At 43.2% G+C, this 14,717-nt stretch overlaps 2 protein-coding genes across 2 annotated transcripts; one reads left to right on the top strand and one right to left on the bottom strand.

The window, feature by feature from the left end:
• The first annotated feature begins 4,613 nt into the window (after positions 1-4,613).
• Positions 4,614-7,698, top strand: LOC136320095 (CD209 antigen-like protein C). The gene is made up of 8 exons (XM_066253241.1): positions 4,614-4,793; positions 4,930-5,007; positions 5,110-5,196; positions 5,505-5,564; positions 5,859-5,936; positions 6,194-6,345; positions 6,763-6,875; positions 7,273-7,698. Exons 1-8 carry the CDS (start codon positions 4,724-4,726, stop codon positions 7,412-7,414), a joined length of 780 nt encoding a protein of 259 aa, XP_066109338.1. The 5' UTR covers positions 4,614-4,723; the 3' UTR covers positions 7,415-7,698.
• A 1,958-nt stretch (positions 7,699-9,656) lies between these two features.
• LOC136320094 (eukaryotic translation initiation factor 1-like) lies at positions 9,657-10,287 on the bottom strand. The gene is made up of 2 exons (XM_066253240.1): positions 10,181-10,287; positions 9,657-9,834 (listed from the first exon to the last, which is right to left on the bottom strand). The coding sequence occupies exons 1-2, from the start codon at positions 10,285-10,287 to the stop codon at positions 9,657-9,659; spliced, it is 285 nt and encodes a 94-aa protein (XP_066109337.1).
• Positions 10,288-14,717: the final 4,430 nt, after the last annotated feature.

The raw sequence follows: 14,717 nt of genomic DNA, 5'->3' as shown, positions 1-14,717 counted from the left end.
TGCTCGAGCCAGTGGCCTTGGGCTCAAGCTGGTGAGCCTTGCTCAAACCAGATGAGCCTGCACTCAGGCTGGCGACCTCAGGGTCTTGAACCTGGGTCCTCCGCATTCCAGTCTGACGCTCTATCCACCGCACCACCGCCCGGTCAGGCGATGAGCATTTTTTCATATATCTATTTGTTGTTTGTATGTCTTCATGGGAGAAGAGTCTGTTCAGGTCCTCTCCCCATTTTTAATTGGATTGTTTGCTTGTTTGTTGTTGGGCTTTGTTAGTTCTTTATATATTTTGAATATTAGCCCCTTATTAGAGCTGTTTGCAAATATCATCTCCCATTTGGTTGGCTGCCTGTTTGTTTTGTTGTTGTTATTATTATTATTATTATTTGCTGTGCAGAAGCTTTTTAGTTTAATATACAAATATTGATCGACTTACGACCTATGCAACTTATGACCATTTGACTTTACGACCACAATCGCTAGCCACGACTGCTCCTCGTCTGGCAGCGCAAGCATTGCCCAGCTGGGTGTACGACAGTGCGGACCAGCTTCTGGCAGCACTACCATCTCCGTGTGCACCATTTCAACTGTTATCCCAGACTCGGTACAGCAATTTGTGTTTTGTGTCTTGGATATTTTTCATCAAACCCCTCCCAAGATGTCTACCAAGAGGAAATTGTCTTTGCAAATATTAAACCAGTTGTACTGGTAATACAGTGTTTTACTTAAACCTGACGAATGTAAAAATAAGAAACAAAATGGTGTAGAGATAATACAAATGGCATAAAATGAACAAAGAAAATTGTGATATATAACAATAATGAAAGAAAATTATGATAAAATATGACTTAAAGATTTTTATAACATCATTTCACAGTACTGTACATATAGCCTATTCAACTTATGACCAAATTGTGTTAAAACCTGTCTGTTGGAACCAATCATAGTCGTAAGTTGAGCACTAGCTGTAGTTTTATTCATTTATTTTTGCCTTTACTTCCCTTATCTTTGGGGTGAACTTTTTATTTCATAAACAGTCTCTATGGCCAAGATCTATAAGTTTAGTACCTATGTTTTCTTCTATGTAATTTATTGTTTCAGATCTTATATTTAGGTCTTTGCTCCACTTTGAATTAATTTTTGGGCATAAGGCAAACTGTAGTAAGTTTTCATTCTTTTTGCATGTGGCTTTCCAATTTTTTTCAGCACCATTTATTGAAGAGAGTTTCTTTTTTCTATTTTCTGTGTTTTGGCTCTTTTGTCAATTCTTCTTCTTCTTTTTTTTTTTTCCTGAAGCTGGAAATGGGGAGAGACAGTCAGACAGACTCCCGCATGCACCCGACCGGGATCCACCCGGCACGCCCACCAGGGGTGATGCTCTACCCACCAGGGGGTGATGCTTCGTTGCTCAAGCTGGTGAGCCTGCTCTAGCTGGTGACCTCGGGTTTTGAACCTGGGTCCTCTGGGATCCAGGCTGCCACTCTGTCCACTGTGCCACCACTTGGTCAGGCTGTGGTTCTATTTCTAAGCTCTCCATTCCATTCCATTGGTCTGTATGTCAACATTTTTTTTTGTGCCAATACCATGTTGTTTTGATTATCATGGCTCTGTAATATAATCTGAGGTCAGATACTGTAATACCTCTGACTTTGTTTTTTTTTCTCAGGATTGCTTTGGCTATTTGAAGTCTTTCATGATTCCATGCAAATCTGGTGGGTTTTGTTCTATTTCTTTAAAAACGACATTGAGACTTTAATGGGGATTTCAGCCTGACCAGGCAGTGGCACAGTGGATAGAGTGTTGATCTGGGATGCTGAGAACCCAAGTTTGAAACCCCAACGTTGCCGGCTTAAGTGCGGGCTCACCAGCTTGAGTGCGGGGTCACAGGCTTGAGCATTGTTCATAGCATGACCTCATGGTCACGGGCTTGAGCACAAAGTTTGCTGGCTTAAAGCCCAAGGTTGCTGGCTTGAGCAAAGTGTCACTCGCTCTGCTGTAGCCCCCTGGTCAAGGCACATATGAGAAGACAATCAATGAACAACTAAAGTGCCAGAATGAGTTGCTGCTTCTCATCTCTCTCCCTTTCTGTCTGTCTGTCCCTGTCTGTTCCTTTCTCTCTTGCTAAAAGAAATAAAAATTAAAATTTTAATGAGGATTGCATTAAATTTGTATACTGCTTTGGATAACGTAGTCATTTAACTATTTTTGTTCTTTCAATCAATGAACATGAAATATCTTTCCATTTCGTTGTGTCTTTTTCAATTTAAAAAATGCTTTGTAATTTTTAGTAGATAGGTTCTTCACATCCTTTGTTTATTGCCAGATATTTTATTTTTTGTTGTAAATGTAGAAGACATTTTTTCCGAATTCATTTTCTGAGGTTTCATTGTTGGTGTATATGAAAGCAGTAGACTTTTGTATATTATTTGTGTATCCTGTGACTTTACTGTATTTATTAATTGTTTCTAAAGTTTTTTGGTGGTGTCTCTGGAGTTTTCTATATACAGAAGCATGTCATCTGCAAAAAGAGATACCTTTACTTCTTCTTTCACAATATGGATGCCTTTTATTTCTTTCTCTTGTCTGATCACTCTGGTGAAGATTTCCAGGACTATGTTGAATAAGAGTAGAGAGAGTGAGCAACCTTCTCTTGTTCCTGATTTTAGAGGAGAACCATTCAGTTTTTGTTTTTATAGGGACAGAGGGTCAGAGAGAGGGATAGACAGACAGGAATGAAGGGAGATGAGAAGCATCAATCATCAGTTTTTCATTGCAACACCTTAGTTGTTCATTGATTGCTCTCTCATACGTGCCTTGACCCTGAGGCTTCAGCAGACCGAGTAACCTCTTGCTTGAGCCAGCGACCTGGGGCTCAAGCTGGTGAGCTTTTTGCTCAAGCCAGATGAGCCCGCGCTCAAGCTGGCTATCTCGGGGTCTCGAACCTGGGTCTTCCACATCCCAGTCCGACGCTCTGTCCACTGTGCCACCGCCTGGTCAGGCCCATTCAGTTTTTTACCATTTAGTATGATATTGGCTGAGGGCTTGTCATATATGGCCTTTATTATGTTGAGTTACTTTCCTTTTATACCCATTTAAATCAGTGTTTTAATTATAAATGGATGTTGTATCTTATCAAAAGACTTTTCTGCATCTATTGATAGGATCATATGTTTTTTGTCTGTTGTTTTGTTGATGAGGTTTATTATATTGATTAATTTATATATGTTGAACCATCTTTGTGCTCCTGAAATGAATCTCACTTGATTATGATTATATATATAATATATATATATTATATATAATATATATATATTTTATCTTTAAAAAGATTTTATTTAGCCTGACCTGTGGTGGCACAGTGGATAAAGCGTTGACCTGGGAACACTGAGGTCACCGGTTCAAAACCCTGCACTTGTCTGGTCAAGGCACATATGAGAGTTGATGCTTCCTGCTCCTCCTCCCTTTCTCTCTCTTTCTCTATCTCTCACTCTCTCTCTCTCTTCTCTAAAATGAATAAATAACAAATAAAAAATAAATTAAAAAGAAGTGTTGTGTCATCTTGATGTAGTGTCCTCTGTATCATTATGAAATGTCCATCTTTGTCTCTGGTTACCTTTGTTATCTTGAAGTCAGTATTGTCAGATATAAGTATGGCTACACCTGGTATTCTTTGGGTACTTTTTGCTTGGAGAATCATTTCTAGCCTTTCACTTTGAGTCTACTTTTGCCTGAAACCTAAATATGTCTCCTGAAAGCAGCATATGGTTGGGTTTTATTTTTTGATTCAGTCTGCTATTCTGTGTTCCTTTATTGGTGAGTTCCATCTATTTACATTTAGGATAATTATTGAGGCATGAGGACTTCCTATAGTCATTTTATATTTTGTTTTCTGGTAGTTCTGTGTCTCCTTTGGTTCCTTTCTTTTATGTTTCTGTCATTTGTTTTTGTTTGGGGGTATTCCATGCTCCTTTCCTCTGTTTCCTATTTTATTTTTAGTGAGAAAGAGAGAGAGAGAGAGAGAGAGAGAGAGAGAGAGAAGTGGGAGAGAAACAGATGGTCACTTCTTGTGTGTGCCCTGACTGGGAATTGAACCTTGGATGTCCACATGCTGGGCTGACACTCTATCCACTGATCCAACTGGCCAGGGCCATAACTGTACATTTTCATAGGCCTATTGTGAGAACTGTCAGTGGTCCTCAGTGAAAGACCACCAGGAGCACACCTGTGGTTTCTTATTTGCTGCAGCAAGGGAGACTGCACAGCACAGTGTGCTGGAGGGCATGTGCTAAGTGCCATTACTACTGAATATTTATCATTAGGACAGGAAACTTATACCTATTATAAGTATACTGTATTAGACCACACAATAACAGAAAGAGGCAGAGTAATTGTCCCATTTTACAGCTGAAGAAACAAGCTCTGATTAGATGAGGGTTGAAGGTCCCAGGACTGCATAGGGGTTGGAACAGTGCCTCTTGGCACTAGCACTGACTGCAAAGCTTCTGCCCCACCCTAAGTGACTTCTTTCATAGCTGTGTCAGGCATTTAATCTTTATCCCCCACCCTTTGACTTTTCTGAGAGGAAGTGGTGTTCCCTATAGTTCCTTGTTCTTCTTTCTGAGTTGGGAAGAAATAGACCTGAGGAGGGGCTGCTGAGAGCAATACATGAGGTTATAAAAACCATAGTCCAGAGAGGAGTTGGACAAAAGAACAGGGAGAGGAGAAGAGGATGGCAGAGATTCATGTCCCCAAGGAATCAGGTGGCTCTGATGAGGCTGAGCATCAGTACTGGGGTGATGGTAAGGAGAGCCGGGATCCAGAGTCCTGGGGGAGTCCCAGCTCTGGCTTCCAGCCTGCATGGAGGAGAGAGGGCCAGGTCTCCAGCAGGGCTCAACAGGCTTCAAAGCTCAGATGAATGTATTCTGTTCTGTTCAGAGGAGAGGAAGATATTTCAAGGCCAGAGATGGGCTGAGAAAGACCTTGGCCTATTCAAGAGCTCACGAAGCTTGCCAGGTACTGGGGTGGGTGGTTTAGGAGCAGGCACCTGGGGAAGGGGTCAGCATGGGTGGGGTGGACAGGGTTTGTTCCTAGTCCTCAGCTCCGTCTATCCTGCAGGGTGTCTGGCCAGGGCCCCTCTCCCTCTGATGGTGCTTCTCATCTCTTTGGGTCTCTTCATGCTCTTGCTGACCACCCTGGTTCAAGGTAAGTCAGGGTCTGGGTCTGGAAATCCTGAGTCCCTTAGGGTTTTCCTTTTGAGATGCTTTGCACTTTTCCACAGTTCTCAAAACCTCTAGGACTGGGTTAATTGGACTGTTTGTCATCTCTGGTGTGGCTGTAGGCTGGTTACCACCTCTTTCTGAGCCTGTCTCCTCATCTGTGAAATGTGGCTCATCTTCTTCCAGGTGGGTTTGGGAGGAGTTTAGGTTCTCAGAGGACTTGAAACCAAACTTGGCACAGGATCAGGCATACAGGTGACACTCACAGAAGAGGAATTCTCTGCTCTGTTTTAGTCTCCAGGATCCAACAATCCCTGCCAAGAGAGATGGACCATCGAGGGAGCCACAGCCCGGGTGAGGAGTCAGAGGCTGGGTTCTGAAGTGGGAGAGGGCTCTGGGCTGCATGACTTTAGACAAGCCACTACTATGGGGCAGAAGGTAGGCAAGAGTTGGGGATGGTGTTGGACCCGTGTGTGGTGTCCTAGGGGCCAGCAATATTGGACAGGTTGTTCTCTAAGGCTCAGTTTTCTCATTTGTATAATGAGAAAGGGGTCACTCTCACGGTTACTGTGAGATACAGAACTCATGGGGCCCTCTCTGCATCAAGCACACAGTTGGTACTTAATAACTGAAGTCCTCTTCTTCCAGTGGTCAATTCAGAAGAGCGGATACAATCAGACCTGGAGGAGATACACCAACAGCTGACCTGGATGAATGCCACCCTGAGTAAGGTTTAAACATTAAGGTCAGGAGGGATTACGGGGGTCACAGGTCGGGCTGAGGCTCACCTTCCACAGCTGCCAGTCTGAAAACAGCAGGGAAGAGATAGGATTTTTCTTGTGGGTTTTTTCGGGCACTGAGTGGACCATTGAACAAAAGGGCCTAGCCCTGGGTCCCCCAGATCTGATGCTGGTGTTGGGGGCCTGGAAGCTTAGCAGCCCATCTCCCTAACTGGCCAACCCAACCCTGCCCTTGCTCCTCAGCTCGTCTGTGCCGTTCCTGCCCCTGGAATTGGGAGTTCTTCCGGGGAAGCTGTTATTTCTTCTCCCGGAGCCAAAACACCTGGAAAGGTTCTGTCTCTGCTTGTGAGGAAATGAACGCCCAGCTGGTGATCATTGACAATGCTGAAGAGCAGGTATGCTGGGCAAGATTTCAGTCTGGGACTGGGCCAAGTGACTGGTCGACCAAAAGCCTTCTGAAGCTCTCCTTTGTCCTCTGAGAGATGGAGGTTCTGGGGTGGAGGGAGATGCAGTCAGGGAAGGCTTCTTGGAGTCCATGATGGACTTGAGAAGATCATGTGTTAGGAGCCCATGTATGGAAAGAAAGGAAACTCAGAGTAATCCCTCCCTTGACACATTACTGAACTGGGAAATAAGTCAATGCATTTCCACACATATACAATACTAATGCACATGTGAACACATACAACTTAAGTAGGGGCTACAGGCTAAACCACAGAAAGACTTTTGTGGGAGGCAGGGGACCATGAGAATGTGGGCAGACATGGTATGGGAGTCCTTCACTGATCTTCCTCCTGATATACCACCCCTAGAAATTCCTGCAATCTTGGGATATCAGAAATAATAAGCGCACCTGGATTGGCCTCAGTGACCAACACCATGAAGGGTCCTGGCACTGGGTGGACAACACTCCCCTCCATCTCAGGTGACCTCTCAGCAACAATGGCATGGGAGGGAAAGGTAGGGGAGAGACCTGAACCCTGAATTCGGAGTGCTCAGACTCTAGGATTGGAAAGAATCACCTGAGAAAGTGGGACAAGATGCAGAGTCTTGTGTCTGCCTATGGTGGAGATGGGGTGGGGGAGGTTGGATTCTCTAAGTCTAGGTATGGGCCCAGAAATCTGTATTTTTACTTTGCCAGAACTGATGGAAGGAGGTAGTGTTTGAACCCACATTTTGAAAACCCTGCCTCTGAATTCACCACCCTCTGGCTGCTTCTTAGACATTTGCTGCCAAAGACCATGGACCAGCTGGTTCAAGGGTGGGTTGAGGTGTGGGCTCTGGGTGGAGAAGGGGACTCATAGTTCTGATGGTGTTCACAGCTTCTGGAAAGAAGGGGAACCTAACAATGTTGAAGATGAGGACTGTGTGGAACTGCGTGGCGATGGCTGGAATGATAGCAAATGTAATTCAGACTTTTTCTGGATCTGTGAAAAGACCCCATCTCAGTGTTCAGGCCTCTGAGGGCCACTGTCCCTGACACCCATTCCTGCCCCCTGTGTGAGACCAGGCCATTTGGGCGTGTGCTCTGCTAGCTCCTCTCTGGCCCCATTCACTCCTGTTTTTATTCCTCCTTTTCTAGGGTCTTTGAGATCCTGAGATTCTGAGACCCCTTTCTCCTCTAAGGCCTACCCCTCCATAGACTAAAGACCATTTCTCTTATTCTGTTGATAGTCTCAGTGCACCCCCTTCAGTCTTCACGACATCCTCTTAATAAAGTCACATACTACATTATGCCTTCCATTGAATTTATTGTATATTCACTTGCAAGTGTTTTAATTATGACAGTTGTGCAATATAGTTGATAAACACTAAGACACTGTTTTCTCTCAATGTTTCTACTACTGTGCATTTTATTTCCCAGATACAATTCTGAATCACTTTGTAATTTTGGCTGGGATTATATATGTGCATGTATATGTCTGTCTGTCTATCTACTCATTCATTCATTATTTATTCAGATTCTTTAAAAATATCTTTCAGTAGCCTGACCAGGCAGTGGTGCAGTGGATGGAGCATCAGCCTGGAATGTTGAGGACCCAGATTCAAAACCTCAAGGTTGCTGGCTTGAATGAGGGCTCATTTGGCTTGAGTGTGGACTCACCAGCTTGAGCAAGGGGTCGCTGGCTTGAGTGAGGGATCATAGACGTGAGCCCATAGTTGCTTGAGGCTTAAGGTCGCTGACTTGAGCAAGGGGTCACTGGCTCGACTTGAGCTCCACAGGCAAGGCACATATGAGAAAGCAATCAATGAACAACTAAGATGCTGCAACAATGAGTTGATGCTTCTCATCTCTTTCCCTTTCTGTCTGTCTGTCCCTCTCTCTGTCTCTCTCTCACTAAAAAAATAAATAAAAATAAAAAATCCTTCAGCAAAGTTTTATGACTTTCCTCATCATTTTGAAAAAACATTAGTTTAGGTATGTGTGTTTGTTTTTGACTGATGCTGTAACAAATTACCACAAACTTACCAGCTTAAAACAATCCAGATTTATTATCGTATAGTTCTGGAAGTCAGATCCAAAGTGGGTCTCACTGGGCTGAAGTCAAGGTGTTGGCAGGGCTGCATTTCTTTCTGGAGGTTCTGGGAACAATCAGTTTTCTTGCCTTTTTCCAGTGTCTACACTACAGGCTGCCTGCACTTCTCTGCTGATGGTCTCTTCCTCCACCTTCCAAGCCAGCAACGACATGGATCTTTCTCACTTTGCATCACTCAAACTTTGACCCTTCCACCTCCTCTTCCACATTTAAAAGACACTTGTGATTACATTTGGGCCACCAAATAATTCCATATGATCTTACTATTTTAAGGGCAGCGGATTAGAAACCCTATTTCTATCTGCAATCCTCATTCTCACTTTTCCATGTAGCGTAACACATACGTAGGTTCTTTTTTTTTTTTTTTTTTACAGAGACAGAGAGAGAGTCAGAGAGAGGGATAGACAGGGACAGACAGACAGGAACAGAGATATGAGAAGCATCAATCATTAGTTTTTCATTGCACATTGTGACACCTTAGTTGTTCATTGATTGCTTTCTCATATGTTCCTTGACCGCGGGCCTTCAGCAGACCGAGTAACCCCTTGCTCGAGCCAGCGACCTTGGGTCCAAGCTGGTGAGCTTTTGCTCAAACCAGATGAGCCTGTGCTTAAGCTGGCGACCTCGGGGTCTCGAACCTGGGTACTCTGCATCCCAGTCCGATGCTCTATCCACTGCGCCACCGCCTGGTCAGGCGCCAACTCTTTCTTATGGTGTCTTCCTCTTCCCTGTGTCCCTTTACCATTATCAGGAGACAACACTCCTTGCATTGAAATCCTTGTCTGAGGGTTTGTTTCTAGGGAAACGACCAAATACAAGTAGTGTTTATGTGACTTATTCTAAATGGTGGGCTAGACCTCTCAGGGTGAATGGATGGGCTGTGGCTGGATCAACCATGTTATTTTCAGACTGGGATATTTATTTATTTGTTTGTTTATTTACTTAATGACTTTTCAGCTTATTACATGAAAGAGTTACACTAGTCAAAGTTAAAACCAGACCTCAAATGGTTACATTACACAAGATTTTTAAACTTGTGACAAGGGACAAAAGAGAAATTCTACTCATTGTAAGGAAATCTTCACTTTTAAGCTTCAGTGAGCCAAAAGCACTTAAAACCCGTGAACCTTCAGCTGGTCATCCTCAGCATGTCCAATATCTATGAGGAACTAGCCTATGTTTCTGCACAGGTCATCCTGTTCTTGAATTACTTCTCTATATTCTGGTTGCTCAATTATAGTACCATTGCAAGCAAATTTCTTCTTAAGTGCCTTTCCTAGTTTATTTTTATTGTAATCATCAGTGGTCCCTTGGAAAATAGTAAGGGTCTTCTTGCTGTTTCTCTGTGAATTCTTTTTTTTTTTTTTCAGAGACAGAGATTCAGAGAGAGGGATAGGTAGGGACAGACAGACAGGAACGGAGAGAGATGAGAAGCATCAATCATCAGTTTTTTTGTTACTACACCTTAGTTGTTCATTGATTGCTTTCTCATTTGTGCCTTGACCGTGGGCCTTCTTCAGCAGACCGAGGAACCCCTTGCTAAAGCCAGCGACCTTGGGTCCAAGCTGGTGAGCTTTGCTCAAGCCAGATGAGCCCATGCTTAAGCTGGCGACCTCGGGGTCTCGAACCTGGGTCCTTCCACATCCCAGTCTGATGCTCTATCCACTGTGCCACTGCCTGGTCAGGCTCTCTATGAATTCTTATATGGGTATACTCCTCAGTGCCAGCAGAAAGCTGACCATCACCCTTACTTGCATCAGCAGAGCATTTGAAAGAGTGGAGCTTCTGGATAGCAGACATACAATACAACTTCTTTTCCTTGGTGGAAACAGCCTGCAGAAGGCTGAGGCAGGAGAAGGAGGTGGTGGGGACAGAGTGTTGGGAAGCCAAAGGGGTTCAACAGGGGAGGTTGTTGAGTCTTGGTGGTGGCTCAGTCACTGGGGCCCAGATTGGGACATTTAAGAGCAAGTGGTCTGGCCCTGGCCAGGTAGCTTAGTTGGTTGGAGTGAAGTCCCAATATGCCAACCTTGTGGTTGGATCCCTGCTCAGGGCACACATACAAGAATTAACCAACATATGTTTGCCAACAAATTGATATTTCTTTCTAATTCTCTCTCTCTATCCCTTCCTCTCTCTCTAAAAAAAGAAGCAACCATTCAATGCAGAGATGAGTGGAACAACAAAATCGATGATTTTCTCTCTCTCAAATTAAAAAAAATTTTTTGAGTAGTCACCACTCTACACTCGCTTCTTCCTGCACTCCTCCCAAAGTTCTGGAACAACAGCTGTCTTGGGCACAAGACAATTTTGCAGAAGTTTTGGCAAGAGTGCATTTAGGCCATGACTTTGTTGTATTAAATTGAAGAGATTTAGGGTGTATTTCTTACTGTGGCATATTCTTAGTATCTGGTCTGCAAAGGAATTACAGAACTTGAGCTAACATCCACAGACTGGGTATGTAGAGGAGAGAACTCTTCCAAACTTAATTTAGTAAGAAGCTAGCTTAATTTATTGTTAAAAGTAATTCCAAGATTTCTGGTCAAGATGGTGGTGTAGGTAAACCCAGTACACAGAACCTCTCACAACCACATCAAAATACGACTAAGTTATAGATCAACCACTATTGAGAATGCCTGAAATCTAGCTGAACACAGTCCTATAACTAAGGCTATATACAGGAGAAGCCACATTGAGCAGAGACCCGGGACAGTCTGGTCCCACACCCATGTCTGGTGGTTAAAAATTGGGAAGCCTATCTTGGCTGTGGAGCTCCCCCATGAAGATTGAGGGGTTCCAGCCCCACATCAGAACCTTCATCCCAGTTTTAAAGTGTCAGAAAGAGAAGTCCCCATAACTTCTGGCTGTAAAAACCAGCAGGGATTGTGGCTGAGTGAGATGGAGGCTCCTGGAGTTCCAGGCATTCCTCTTAAAAGGGCTCATGCACAAACTTATTCTGACTCACTTGCTCTGAGCTCCAGCACTGAGGCAGCAGCTCTAAATAAAGGCACCAAGAGCATGAGGAGAGAAGTGACCTGTCTGACTTTTGGGTGAAGGCTGGAGGAACAGGTTTCTCCCAGACAGAAATTCTGGCAGAAGCCATTGTTCCTTTCCTGAGGCCTTCCCCAACAGAGCCTGCAGGTGAGTGCTATATCTCAGTTTCTATCAACCTGGCTATCACTGCTCATCCCACCCTGGTGGTTCTCTGAGACCTTGCCTCACTTAACTTGTAGGCTTACCTAAGATATTTCCAGTGGTTTTTTGATACAAATGGCCTCTCTTGGCTTTCATTTTGGACTTTCCTAAAAATATTTCAAAGAAGCAGCATCTAGCCTATGTGTAGCATCTAGCTAAGTGACCCCAGGTCCAGCACTGGTGGCAGTCAGCCTTGATTTGCAGTTTGGCCTTTCTTGGCTACCTCCAAGTCTAGCCCAAGTATCAGCCATCTGCAGATGGCTCTGTAGCTCATACTGGGTGGTGCCAGTAGGGAAAAGATGGTGGCTGACCTTGCATCTTCTGGGAGGCCCCAGAGCCAGTGTACCTGGTGGTCAGCTTCAGGCCATGTAGGGTTACAACCCAGCCACCTCCACAAACAACACACTCAAGGGGTAAACTCAGAGGACACCAAAGCCCCACTGAAGCAAGACCTGTTCTGTGGGGTTAACTCCTGCACAGCAGATCCTCTGATGTAGTCACAGTTGTTTCTTGCAGCTGATTAGCCTCGGGGTGATATGCCAACATAAACCAAGGCTCAACTATAACAGGAGGTTATACACAGCCCATGCAAAGGGTGCACCTGGAGTGCCTAGATCTGGTGGCAGAGGAGGCTGTGCTTCTGGGCCTTCCAGACATCTCTATATAAGGTCACTTTACCAAGCCTAAGAGATATAGCAGCTCTACCTAATATGCAGAAACAAACAAAGGGAAGCAGCCAAAATGAGACAAAGGAAAAAATCCTAAATGAAAGAGCAGAAAAAGTCTCCAGAAAAAGAACTAAATAAAATGGAAGCAAATAAACTACCAGGCACAGAGTTCAAAACAATGGTTATAAGAATGCTCAAGGAACTTAGTGAGAACTTCAACAGCATGAAAGAGGACACAGAAACCTAAAAAAGAACCAGTCAGAAATAAAGGGTACACTAACTGAAATGAAGAATTACTTACAGGGAATCATCAGTAGAGTAGATGAAGATGAAAATTAAATCAATGATTTGGAATATGAAAAAGCAAAACACATCCATTAAAATAGCAAAAAAGAAAAAAAGAATTTAAAAAATGAGGATCATGTAAGGAACCTCTGGAACAACTTCAAACATACTGACATTTACATCACAGGGGTGCTGGAAGGAAAAGAGAGAGAGCAAGAAATTATAAACCTATTTGAAAAAATAATGACAGAAAACTTCCTTAACCTGATGAAGGAAATAGACATACAAGTTCAGGAAGTACAGAGAGTCTCAAACAAGATGAATCCAAAGAGGCCTACACCAAGACACATCACAGTTGAAATAGCAAAGGTTAAAGACAAAGAGAGAATCTTAAACAGCAAGAGAAAATCAGTTATCTACAAAGGAGCTCCCATAAGACTGTCAGCTAATTTCTCAACAGAAACATTGCAGGCCAGAAGTGATTGGCAAGATATATTCAAAGTAATGAAAAGCAAGGATATATAACCCAAGATTACTCTATCCAGCAAAGATCTCATTTAATATTGAATGACAGATAAAGAGCTTCCTAGACAAGAAAAAGGCAAAGGAGTTCATCACCACCAAACCAGTACATTAGAAATGTTAAAGGGCCTTCTTTAAGAAGAAGAAGAGGAAAAAGTAATAAAATGGCAATAAATACATATCAGTAATTACTTTAAATGCAAATAGATTATATGCTCCTATCCAAAGACATTCTGGCCTGACCAGGCGGTGGCGCAATGGATAGGCGTTGGACTGGGATGCGGGGGACCCAGGTTCGAGACCCTGAGGTTGCCGACTTGAGTGCGGGCTCATCTGGCTGGAGCAAAGCTCGCCAGCTTGGACCCAAGGTTGCTGGCTCAAGCAAGGGGTTACTCGGTCTGCTGAAGGCCCGCGGTCAAGGCACATATGCGAAAGCAATTGATGAACAACTGAAGTGTCACAATGCGCAAGGAAAAACTAATGATTGATGCTTCTCATCTCTCTGTTCCTGTCTGTCTGTCCCTGTCTATCCCTCTCTCTGTCTCTGAAAAAAAAAAAGACATTCTGTGATCAAAAGAAATACACAATGACTAAATAGATTACAAAACAAGAGCCTTACAGATGCTGTCTACAAGAAACTTGTTTCAGACTAAACGACACACACAGACAGAAAGTAAAAGGATGGAAAAAGATATTTCATGAAAATGGAAACAAAACAAAACAAAACAAAAAACTTGGGGTATCAATACTTATACCAGACAAAATATATGTTAAAACAAAAACTATAACAAAGAAGGAGCTCTAGCAGATCCTCTTCTGGGTATTTATCTGAAGAAACCCAAAACACTAAATAAAAAATACATATACATTCATATGTTTATTGCAGCATTATTTATAATAACCAAGATGAGAAAGCAATCCAAGTGTCCACCTATAGATGAATGAATAAAGACTATGTGGTACATATGTACAATGGAATATGATTCTGCCATAAAAACTATGAAATCTTGCCATCTGCAGCAACATGGATGGACGTAGAGGGTATATACCAGATGATTGCACTAATAATGTGGCATTTAGAAAACAAACAAGCAAAACAGGCTGACTCATTGATGTGAGGAACATTTTAACAGTTGTCAGATGGGTCTGACCTGTGGTGGCGTAGTGAATAAAAGTGTCAACCTGGAACGCTGAGGTTGCCAGTTCGAAACCCTGGGCTTGCTTGGTCAAGGCACATATGGGAGTTGATGCTTCCTGCTCCTCCCCCTTCTCTCTCCCTTTCTCTCTCTCGCTCTAAAAATGAATGAATAAAATCTCAAAAAAAAAAATTAAAAAACAAAACAAAACAAAAAAACAGTTGTCAGATGGGAGAGGGATTGGGGGCATAGGTGAAAGAGGTGAAGAGATTCAGAAGTGCAAATTGGTGGTTGAAAAATGGTCATGAGGCATGGAATGCAGCATAGGGAATATAATCAATAATATTGTAATAACTATGTATGGTGTCATATGAATGCTGGATTTATAGGGGTGATCACGTTGTAGGTCATATAAATGTCTAATTAC

Source organism: Saccopteryx bilineata, chromosome 1, assembly GCF_036850765.1.
Source record: "Saccopteryx bilineata isolate mSacBil1 chromosome 1, mSacBil1_pri_phased_curated, whole genome shotgun sequence".
In the NCBI taxonomy this organism is placed as follows: Eukaryota; Metazoa; Chordata; class Mammalia; order Chiroptera; family Emballonuridae; genus Saccopteryx; species Saccopteryx bilineata.
Note: the sequence above shows the minus strand (reverse complement) of the source record. Positions and strands in the feature narration are given on the sequence as shown.